A 12,291-nucleotide genomic window follows, 5' to 3' on the forward strand; every position below is an offset into this window, starting at 1 on the left:
AGAAATACATCATTACTGACACATTTAGCATCCATTAAGACATTGGTTCTATGAAATTATTTTATAGCTCATAACCACAATACAAAAGGTGCAGAAAAGCCTTTAGAAATCTAAAATAAAAGCATAAGCAAACAAGCAAGGTGGAATACCTAAGATGCTAGGAACAGAACTCTATCATCATTTTTGCACAACCATCATCTAATGCTAAGTAGACACTGCCCACAAGTAATTGGAGGAAAAATTTGACTATAAATTCAGTAAAAGAATCAAATTTCAAAATGCAAAATCTACCATATCACAGGAGCTCAGAGAACATTGCATGCAGATGTTCTGGTTCTCCTGGTGACCAGCTCTACAGGATGTTTCAGAGGAAGAGATACACTATACAGCTATTGAACAAGGGCAATTAAAAAGGGTTTTCCTCAAATACCTTCTTGGTTTGTATCTTATGTCTAATATGTTACAGCCTGATGCTCTTTTATTTATATGCTCTTATATTACTGGATATTATCTTATGTAAACAACTATCTTTTCTTTAGTTCTTCCACTAAATTAAGAACCCAAGTGTTATTTTGTAGACTGGTTGCAAATCAACTTGAAACCATACAACAAAATAAAACTTCACCTAGTTTTTAAATAGTTGCTTTTCTGATTCATCAAATATTCTCTTCAATTTGCATTTCAGACTCCAATTTGGTTGCCTTGCAGTACTCAGTACTGCAGAAATAAAAAATGGAAATGCTTTCAGTGCTTTCTAATCTACTGTTCAGCTAGAGCAGGGCTCTTTCTTAATCCCCATACTCTTCTTTTGTAAGCCCTGTTTCAAATAATTTATGCCTCTGGGCTAACATTCTTCTCTGTTGAGGACTTTTTCCTCAAGAAACACATGCCTATGGTAGGAAATCTTCCCTGCTTAGCAGGAGAGGTAACTTACTGCTGCCATGGAGTTGATGCGGTCAATGTAGTAGTCTGGCCAGCTGGTAGCAAGCTTATTAGGATCTTCTTGTTCCTGAAACAGAAAGTTAGGCAAGGTTACACAAGATGACTTTACAGGATGAAAGTCACTCAAGAACCACCTGGGATTCTTCACTGCCCTGCTCTTTACTGTTTTATCTCTGTACATGTTCTTGTGCAATGCACATGGACGTGTGGCATTTATTACAAACATTTCTGAAAGTGTAAAGTTAGCACTGTCACCATGGTATGTCAGATAAAAAGAATCCCTTTCAGCTCAGATTACTGAACACAGAACAATAAAGTTTGATGGAGATACAGTTATCTTCATTATCTAAGCAGCAAACCTCAGTCCCTCAAATGTATTATGTTTCCAAGTAGAAGGATAGACCATTTACAGAGAGCAGGTTTACGTTTTGTACCTTTATACTGACAGATCTTATAAATTATTTGGTCTCTCTACTGTTGTAGTGATGGTGGAATTCACCAACAAAGGGGTTTAACATCTGCTATGGATGAAAAAAGAAAAGGAACCTGAAAAGAAGATAAAGACTGCATAATTTTGATGTGATAAACCCAAACGGGTTCAGCCTGGACATTAGGAAGCATTGCTTTAACAAGACACTGGAAAAGGCACCCTAGAGAGGTGTCTGATGCCTCAGGACTGTTGATTATTTAAGAAGCATTTGGACATTGTCCTTAACAAGCTGCTTTAATTTTGATCAGTCCTGAATTGGTCAGGCAGTTGTACTAGGTGAATGTTGTCAGTCCCTCCCACTGAAATATTCTGTTCGATCCTGTCCGAATCCTATCATATCCTGTAAAGTCAAGCCAAATCTCAGAACATCCAAATGACCACCAAAGCATCCCCTCAAGTACAGCAGGGGCATTATTAATCCTTATCTCCTTAACTCCCATGTAATCCACCTGAAATCATCTTCAGTTGGCTAATCTCAATCAACCTTCTAAAAGAAGACCTACACTGACTCAGGAACCAATTCTTTTTTGTTCCTTGACTGCTCAAAGGAAATTAGATTTCCTCCTAATGAATATATTTATTTCTACATAGGTGTAAGAACCACTGGTAACATGAGGATTGCTTTCATCTCCCATTATAAAGTGCAAATAATTAATACTAACATTCCTAGCGCATGGTAAGAGATTGAACCACTTGACTCATCCTAAGGATGACCAAAGGTGTATGAAGACTGTGTGGATCTTGCCAATGCTGTCTGTACATGAGAACTTACACTAGAAAAGCTACCCTGGAAGATACACATAACAGACTTAGAAGTGTAGGTCTATCAGAGTACCTCAGCTATTTCACCATTATTTGGATTAGAGGTGAGAAATAGCTCTGTGTGCCTCCTGTTTAGCCACATTCAGACAATTGCTGTCCGACAATTTCCTGCCAGGGTACACCCCAACACAAAAAAACCAATTCTGCACAACTCAAAATCTTCGTATTTTGAATTAAAAACAAGGTCCTGACCGAGATTTGGATATTTCCCTCTCTTTCTTCCACTGAATTTTCAACATGTAAACTAAAATAGCATATCCACTCATGACACTGACAAACCAGCTTTGTCCTTATCTAGAGAAGAACTGCAGTGCAGACACATGTCAGGTCAGTGTCAGGTCACACAGTACAGGTCATAAGCCTTTATTAATCCCTTGCACCCAACTGAACAACTAAGAAGAGCAGAAGAATTAAACAAAGCATCATACAGATGAATATCCGTGTGCAAAAAGTATGAAAGGCTACCAAAGCAGCAAGAGATGCCAACTATATTGACAATTACTATGCACACACCATGTACCACCTCTTGATAATAGTTGGTGCAATTAATAACAAGTTTCTCAAATTAATTGAGAAGTTCTGCTGATTTTCCTTACTTCCCTTTCCTGGCCACAGTAAGCAGGATTCTGACAGACCCATATCGATGTTAAATAGCACATTACAGATATATGCAACTCCCTACCAACAGCCAGTTAGAATGGCCACACCACATGTTTTTGGTAGATTGCCTTTTCCTGCTGTTTTCTGTGCAGAATAATGCCCAGTGGCAGCCACAACCCTGACAACAGTTTCACACTTGGCAGACCTTAACCTCCCTTGGAAAAATCAGTAAGTGACCTTGACAATGGAAAAAAAAATTAAAAGATACACCAGATAAATACAGTATTATTTTTATATGATAATCTTATCAACCTCAAAGAGAACAACAGAAATAGCGAGCTTATCTAGAAGTATGAAGTAAGGCCATTCTGCTGGGAACCCAGCTAAGCCACCATCTGAAGTGCAACAAATGCTCACATGACCTTCTGAAATCTTTCTCTGCAGAAAATTATAAAAGTCCTAGTGACAACTATAATAGTTTGTAGAGTACACCTGACAAGAACACTGTCAGAACAGTCAATACATGTATTCTCCATATTTCTCCTGCCGTCATTCTGAATTCCAAATAAAGAAACAAACACACATAAATTAAGGAATGCCCAAACTCATCCTTTATATTCCAAAATAAGCTATGATACATTTTGTCCTTAAGGTTTTTTAGGGGGAAAAATAAGTATAAATGCTTGAATGCTACAACTAACATTTCTAGGTATCTTTGTTAAACATGCATACGGAAAACCATCAGGATAGATACACTAGAAAAAATCAGAATCTGAACAATTTCCTACCTCAACCCAAACCACTGGAAATCTCACAATCAGAACCAATGACAAGAAGATTCTGATACCCTAAAGTATATCCATATATATGATTAGTTTGACAATGAGGCATGGTCCTTGGTATATCCTGCTTCTGACCATTCTCCATTCATTACAAATTAGTCTGAACTCTTAGTCTTTAAGTCTTATTTTTTTTTAAATTGAAACTGGGAAAAAGGTTTGTTTCAGTGGAATACAAAGTGTAAGATTTTTTCCTGAATTAAAGCCCAGACAGGAGATGTACATTGCTGAGGTTAAAAAAAATTAAAGATAAAAAAGCAGATACCCCACTCAGCAATCCTCACTTTCTGCAGTTGTTTGGGTCTAGAAGAATATTAAGCAAAAGAGTCCATTCAATCTCAGTGGCCTTGCACACTCCCTACTCACATCAGAATTTTATGGTTGTCAACACGTGTTTTACTTTGCTAGAATAAATGATAATGTAGTTAAAACCTGGCATTCTATTTCAACATGAAGTCCCAGAAAGCTGTTTATATGCAGGAGGAGCATGTAGATTTTTATCCAGCCCCATGAAGTCATTAGACTTATTTACAGCCATCTCCTGAGCAACATTTTTAAGAGAAAGTTACATTCACACCTGTAACATCAGAACAATTGGGGGAAAAAAACCCCAAACATTTAATTGTCTAAATCCTTTGAGGTCTGTCCATGCTAGAAGATTGCTGTACCAGGCTTTCTTTCAAGAAGGGGAAGATAAGTTGAAAATAAAAAACAATTAAGTCTGTGTTGTGGGGTGTAACAACAGGGTGCTGGGGCTTATTGTGTTTTGTTTTTAATATATTCAGAGAAAACTGCAAGGCAACTTGAAGATAATGGCAAAACCTTTCCCTTGCTCCAGGAGCACAGAGAAGGGGAAAAAACCCAACCAACAGAAAAAAAAAAAAAAAAAAAAAAAAAAAAAAAAAAAAAAAAAAAAAAAAAAAGAGGCTTTAATACATAAAGCTGTATTAGGTATCAAAAGCTGGAAACAATAACCTATCTGTATAAGGAAAAACATTAGCTGAAGGAACCTATTAAAGCAAAGCCTTCTTTTAGCTCCTTGAATAGTGTAAATATTACATTAAAAAACAGGCGTCAGCTTGTGGACTTTATAAGAGGCCATATCATTCTTCACTGAAGTAACAACTATGTAACTGCTGTGGAAACAGGATCTTGATACTGTACAAGCCTGCAATATAGCCAAGGTATTATACAGGCTTTGACATTAATTTGGACAGGCTCCATGACTTGGTGGAAAGTGGAACTTATGACTTCATCCCAACCAGGAATTAATGGAGTTCTGAAAATATTTGGACCATCTGAACCAATCAAAAATGAAAGAAAATAAAGCAAAGTGTGCACAGCTCAGCTGATCCTGAAAGCCATTTCTGCAAATCCTGGGAGACCTGATCCATTGGGCAAGCTGTTCTCTAGAGACCAGAGACTTTCACAGGACCCCATGTCAGTGGGAAAAGCCCTTGCAATCCAAAGACTGCCATAACACACTCAAGCAAGCATTATAAACCATGGCTTTTGTTGCAAAACTTTCTAAAAAGAGGTATCTAACACTAGTTTTTCAAAGGTCATGCAGAAATGCCAGATACTCATCACTGAGGGGATCGTGAAAATGAAAGACACTATTTATATTGTGTCTTTTCAAGATGATTTCAGTCTTGAAAGAAACAGCACAGGGAAAGCCTGTGGAGGAACTGCCTGCATTGAAGCTTTTGGGGCAAGCACTGGGTTTCAGCTTCCAGTGATGGCACATTGCTATTTTACTCTGCACCAAGCCAGCTCCAAAAATATTGAGCAGAATCTCCAGTGCATGTCCTGAAATACTTAGCATGTCAAAGTATTAATAAATACGTCCACAAAATTAGCAGCTTTAGAAGGCTTCTTTCCTACAGAAGGAGACAGAGAGGTTCATATTCTGACGTGACAATTAAAACTCATTGTCAGAGTTAGGAACAGACTGGCTCACTCTGACACTAAACCAGTGTCACTCCTTTATTTCTACCATCATTTATACCAGGTTATTTTTATGCAGTGTCAACAAATACTAACTCCCTGGGATCAGCAGGTGCTTGCCATCCCTGGGTGTCCAACCATTACATGGACTTTGGCACTACCTGCACACACACACACAAACACACACCCCTGCGATAAACTGCTGACGACTCATCAAGTCCTTCTAACAGGCAAACTGTAACATAAAACTTCCTCCTTGAACAGATGCACCAAGAAACCCACCATCTGATACAGATGTCACAGGACAAGCATGGGTACTCTTGGGGTGACATCTACTCACTGGCAACACGACTTCCCTCTCAAACCTGTCTCTTCAGTGGGGCACACAGCTGACCTTACTGTTTTGCACTGTTTAGAACAGGGTGGGAACAAGCCACACACCTGATGCTAGAAAATGTGGGTTCAAAACCTTTCTTGGACAGGTAGCCATGATACTCTTCACTGAGCTCCTCTCTGTATCGATAAAAACAATGTGCAAACACAGATGAAGAATATAACATGAGGTTACTGCGATATCAATTCCTGTCAAAGCTTGTTCACTGAATCATGCTCAGACATGGCATGCTCAAGTTTATACCTGGGTCACAAAGAAGTGTATTTCCTTGCAACAGCCACACTGAGGTTAGTGTGCTTCCTCCTCTCAACAGCCTTCACACACCTTTTGAGTACATCACAGAGCTGAAAGATGAGTTATCTCACCTGGTCTGAAAGGTCAGCATCATCACATACAGCTCAGAAAATATAAATTATGCAGTTCAAGTCACTACAAGACACTCATAAATTTAAGAAAAAGTGAAATATATCATTTATCACAGCCCCTGTAGATTTTTTTTTTATTTCCTATTGGAAAGCAATGGGAATTAGAATCCTGATTACAAATAACTGGGCATTTTTCAGGGGATGTTTGGATTTTTTTAATGACAGTTGACTGAAATTTTAACATGATTTACATAATTAAGATGAAAGCTTTGCTGGATAAAGATTCTCAGTTTCTTGCTGAAGCCCTCTCACACTTCACAATAACAGCTTAGCTGGTAAAATGTTCATCTCAGACATGTAGGATTCAGACCCAGATGTGTCCATGTCCCGTTCCAAAGTGAATGGCATGACCCTTGCTCTTCACATGAATATTCTGGCCACCAAAAAAAAGGTGGGGTTTTTGTTTGCTTGAAGGGTGGAAGGTGGTTATTACTGGTTCCTCATCTCCCACAAGAGCAACTCTTTTCCCATGTCAGGAGATGTAAAGACTCAACTCATCACAACATCTGCTATTAATGCTGAATCAATCTTGCACCACTTTGTGCTGCAGACTGACAAAGGTCCTTCAAGAAATTAACATATTGGGTTTTCCAGTGTCTCTATCAGCGAGATCAGCAGCAACAGGAAAAATGGGATACAGACACAGTACCCAGTTACACAGGAAATCTGTAGTACAGCCAAGAATCAATCCACATAGGTTCTACTACACTCTCATTCAAATCACTGTTCTCTCTTTTTTCATGTCTGACCTACTGACTTTCCTTCACTTTAAGAAGTTCAGCTTTCAAAGAAACATTTACTTGTTTATTAACACACTGTCCATTCTATTGGCTATGTCTCGGTTCAGAGCAGCCAAAGTTTCACAAATAAAAAGTGCTTTCATTAAAAGACACAAAATGTGTTTGATCTGCTGTGGGACAAAATGCTAATTCAGAAGTGGAGCTAAAATACGTCTAAGCTTTTCAGACAGTTTATGCCTCCAAAAAGCCAACCATCTCCCAAGAGATGCTAATTTTGAAACAGCACAGACCATAGAACTAAGCCACTCACTAGACAGATGTGGTCACCGCTCTGTTTCTCAGACTTCATGACTAGCATTTACACAAATAGTCTCAGAGTTTTGGGAAGGAAGCTATATCCAAGCCTTTTAAGCACAATTTACCCTGATTGAGGAAAACAAACATTACTTCTCTCCCTGGAATTAAGCTACTGATGTGCAGATAATAATCCTTCTGCCACAAAAGTAGTCTACTGTGTAACTTATTAAAAGAGAATATTCATTAATGACCAGTTAGAGCATGCAACTGAGGAGTTCTGATTGCCTCGCACAAAGGTCAGGTTTATCCATACATACTTACAGTTCACTGCCTTATGACACAGGAGTATTTTCCTTAATGGATCACAGGGTGGAGTTTTTCTTTTTTTCTTCTTTTTCTCTTCTTTTTTTCTTCATTTAGCCTGAGCTATGCCTTGTTGCCAGTAACTTGGCAAACCTAATTATGACTTCTGATGCTGCTTACTAACCATTCTTTCAAAGGCAGAATCAAAGGCTTCAGGTTATTATTTATATTACAATATACCTAATACTGTCAAACTGTGGAACTGACAAAAAATACAATAAATTATAAGAGCCAAAAAGGGCTCTTATATTTATGAACAATGAGGATTAGAAAGCACTCCCTAATATTGAGAGAAGCTTTAGTGCTGCAGAAATTTGCCATCCTTTAGAAATTAAAATGGATTATCAGTCATCTTTGAAAGATGGTTGGCTCTAACAGGGTGAAAACTTTCCAGTGAAGTGAAATACATGATGTTTTTTGAACTAATTATGCCATCTCTCACTTTTTTTTTTGCTTCCTGAGCAAAGATACAGAATCTCCAAAAGTTGTACCTTATATACACATGATGTGTCATTTCAAACCTCCTCTAAAACTCAAAGCCACTTCAGATTAATTATTCCTAATTGGTATCAGCCTAAGGTGATGAAGGCCACACTTTTATTTCTTGTCCTTGAGAAAACACAGGTCATCCATGGCACACACACAGGGAGAGTTTCTCACAGAGAATAGACTGGAGTGGCATCCCTGGCAGGCAGAGAGGTGGTTGGTGCACTGCTGTGAGCCGAAGATAAGAACTAGTGTTGTTTGAAACTTCAGAATTCTCAACCACTGATTTTAATGTATAACTGAAGTGTTTAAAACAAAATTAAGTTTACAATAAGCATATCTGGCATAAGAATAACAATAGATTATTGATGAAGAGAGTCCATTTTAAGGAACTTTATATTTTAGTAGGATTGTATAGCATACATCAGTTTTAAGAACCCATCTTCTCTTTCCTCTTGTTTTGGTGTTTTATCATTCTCCTTGATACAGATAGATGTAAACTTGCTGCCAGCACTGAGTGGAGCAGCCTCTCCTTATCACTTACAGATTATACAAGCCTGATTGTCCATCTTCAAACGTATTCAGCCCTGCTATAGGATGGGAATCCCACCATCACCAGGCATTAATTTAGGGGTACAGCATGTGATGTGACCAGGAAGATCCCTGTATTTACAGAACTACTTAATTGTACAGCTGAGGCCACACTGAATTCTTCATGATTTCTGCCCTCAGGACAAAGCTTTTCTTGCAAAATTGAAGTGTAACAACATTAAACATTGTTCCTGTGCTGAATGTTTAGCCTCTGCCATGGAAGTTGGTCTCTTGCTGAGTAAGTTCTCTTGACTCTGTTGCTGCATAAAAATCCTTCTGTACTCCATATTCATGTTTAATACCTTTTATGTGCTCTACTTTTCATAAGCCACAAACCAACCAGCTGATATTTTTAAGTGTATAATCTAAATAATGAGCTGCCAAATGAGGGGATCCATGAATCCCCTGCACTTTCAATGAACACAGACTCAGCAGGCCACCTTTCCTCAGGCCATCCACTCCTGGATGTGAAGGAAAACGTCCTCTAGGGTGGGTCCTACCTGTCAGAAGATTGAATCGTGACCATTCTACCCAGAGGGTCTTTGGAAGGAGACAAAACATTTCTCATGGACACGGCCTGCTCAGCAGGTGCATGGCTGTGGCCTCAGGCTGCACTCCTGAAGCACAGCTCTGCTCCCACAGACCTGCAGCACGCTTGAGGCCACGTCCTGCAGCACTGTGTATGATCTGTGGCAGGTGAAGCCAACAATCTGTCACTGTCCCAACAAGCCCTAAGCAGCAGTAGCAGGATATAGTCTCTTGCTTCGTTAGCAACCAAACTCTGCATTGTCCCTCCTACTGTGTACTCTGTGTTTATACAGGTACTGTGTGTACATTTCCATTAACCTCGTTCAGCTCGGTCAACATTCCACGGATAAGAGATTTTTTCCTTACCCAACCAGCCTACCTTGTCTCCTTTCCAACAGCACTGTTTTTAAATGTATTCCTACCACATTAGAATGTTGTCACTTGCACTGTCTCATTCTTCACTTCCTTTCCTCCTCCTCCTCCTGGCATTCTTTAGGCAATGTGAAAAGCCACAAAAGGGCTCAGACTGTTTAACTGAGTCCAAGTTTATCTTTATGTCCTTCTGTTTATCTCTAACAAGCAATGACTTAAAGTCTTTGGTAAATAAAATGAAGTCGCTTATGATTCATGGCAAACACCCTGTATGTTGCTTGATGATGGGAATGAAATGTCACTTACTGTGCTCAGAGACACACCTGGAGAGACAACTACCAGGAACACACCTATCTGGAGCCAGCAGAGATACTGAGGACAAGTCCTTCTTGAAGCACACAAGAGAATTTTTTAATACCAAATTCTAAAAGGTTTCTCTTCACTGTTCATAATGTGTCTTCCGTCTGTTTTCCAGTGACACTGCTTGCTTTAGTTCACTTCTGCTCTGGGCCCTTTTTTTAAGCAAGATGACAGTAAGATGGCCAGGGCAGCCAATATATTTTCAACATATATTTCTAATTTTCTCCATCATTTAACACTTCACTATTGAATGAAAAAAAAAAAGTTAGGAGTTGTTGGACTGAAATAAATACACTCTGAGAGGCCCACGGCTCTTAAGCTGCTAGCCCAATATTTCAGTGGATCACTTGGTTGCTTCATCTCTGTCCTTTCCATAAACGTGGGTAAAACTCTTCTCAGCCTTCATTTCTCTCACTCAGTACATCTGCAAAGTGTTTGGGATACCAAGTGCCTTTCAACAGATGACTGAATTATCACAGAATACTGTGATTTTCACCTCAGTTAAGTAGCTGAAACTGTCACATCTGACTGCGATGAAAACTAAACAACTCTCCAGAAAGTAGAAGGCAATCCCGTCACTATATTCTGACAGCAGCTCTTTACTGTGCCCATTTCCAAACTTCTGACTAAAAAGACAGGAGTTCAGCAACTCTTCCTGCTCATTATTCACTAGCTTTTTTAAGGCTTTTGAACACTCAGTGAAATTCAGAGTGAGCCCTGATCTCTGACAAATTTGCTTCTCACACACCACAGAGACATGTTCGTTATTTACATATTCTTTGCTCTTGCTGATGCACCAAATACTAATCTGAATGGTGAGAAGGGTATTGTATTGAGTATATGCTGTTATCATTATTATTATTACTCGCCATCAGCAGGACGGGCTCATACTCAGATGGTGAAGAACCAGAATTTCACAAGAGGACAGACAAAGACAGAACATAATCCAGAGGCATTTACGTGTGCTTCCCATGTAGCAGAATTGGACTGCTCACCATTATTTTTGTTCTTAAGTACATCAAATTACACCATGTTAGTAGAATGACAGCTGGATAAATGTTATTTCCCCCCCCCTTTTTTTTTTTTTTTTTTTTTTTTTTTTAATGCTAGTGTCAAGTTTGCTTCCACTGAGTCCAAGGCAAGCCAAACGCATGATAATGACACTTTTCTAACTCAGGACTATTTTGGGCCTGATTTTTGATTAGTGTTGAGTTCTAACTTCAACTGAAGTACTTGTAGCTCACCTGAAAAACAGAGACCTGCACGATGGACACACAAATTCTGCATATTCAGAACATCTACAGCAAATAGCAAGTTTATGGCATTCATGTCTACACTAGTCCAAACTAAGGAGTTAAGAAGGCTTTTTTTAAGGAACAACTAAACTTTTTTTGTTGGACAGAGAGAGGAGAGGGAGGAAGAAACTAAAAATATTCCATGCTGTTCCCATGGGGGGCAGGGAAGAAAATAAGTTTTCAATGATGCATAAATAAATAGATAATTTCAAGACCCTGACCCAAGGTAACCTCTTACGCTAGGATAAATAAATGAGTCTGCAACTGTTGGCATTGCAACGTGAAAAACATAAACCAAATAAAGCAGACAACTTGGAAAAACTTATTATCTCCTCTTATGTCTGCTGTAATGTAGTCTGTAAGGTGTCACAATTCCAAGCTGTAACAATGGTCTATCATCTAAATTGTGCGTGCATTTTTGCCTTCTTGACACTAAACTGACACTTCGAACCATTACAAAGAGTGACTTCAGGAAAGAAAGTTAAGAGGAGCCTCTAACATCATTAACTCTACTGTATTGTTTCTTCAAGTACATACCTTGAAGTCTTTACTATAGAAGCAAAAATAACAAGTACGAAACAATTACAGGAGCTCCAAGAGAAACCATAACAAAGAGGCAATGATTCTTCTCAAGTATGCTGACCTGCTTAAAAAATAATCGGGCAACATCAACAAAGTTATATTATGAATAAGTGAGATAAAATTTCTAAGTTCATTATCTGGAACTATAAAAGGATGAGACAGTGTCTTTCATGAATGCAAGTTTTATTTTTCCAGTGAGAACACATTCTCTGCATTAA

The 12,291-nt window shown here is 38.7% G+C and overlaps 1 protein-coding gene across 2 annotated transcripts in view; it reads right to left on the minus strand.

Annotated features, from left to right (window-relative positions):
- DAAM2 (dishevelled associated activator of morphogenesis 2) overlaps positions 1–12,291 on the minus strand; it is a 174,001-nt gene that overhangs the window by 70,934 nt on the left and 90,776 nt on the right. For both annotated transcript variants that reach the window (XM_063390854.1, XM_063390853.1), the window contains exon 4: positions 935–1,009. In XM_063390854.1, the coding sequence (XP_063246924.1) occupies positions 935–1,009 (75 nt within the window). The remainder of the gene's footprint in view (positions 1–934; positions 1,010–12,291) is intronic.

This window comes from Prinia subflava, chromosome 2 (genome assembly GCF_021018805.1).
Source record: "Prinia subflava isolate CZ2003 ecotype Zambia chromosome 2, Cam_Psub_1.2, whole genome shotgun sequence".
NCBI classification, from domain to species: Eukaryota; Metazoa; Chordata; class Aves; order Passeriformes; family Cisticolidae; genus Prinia; species Prinia subflava.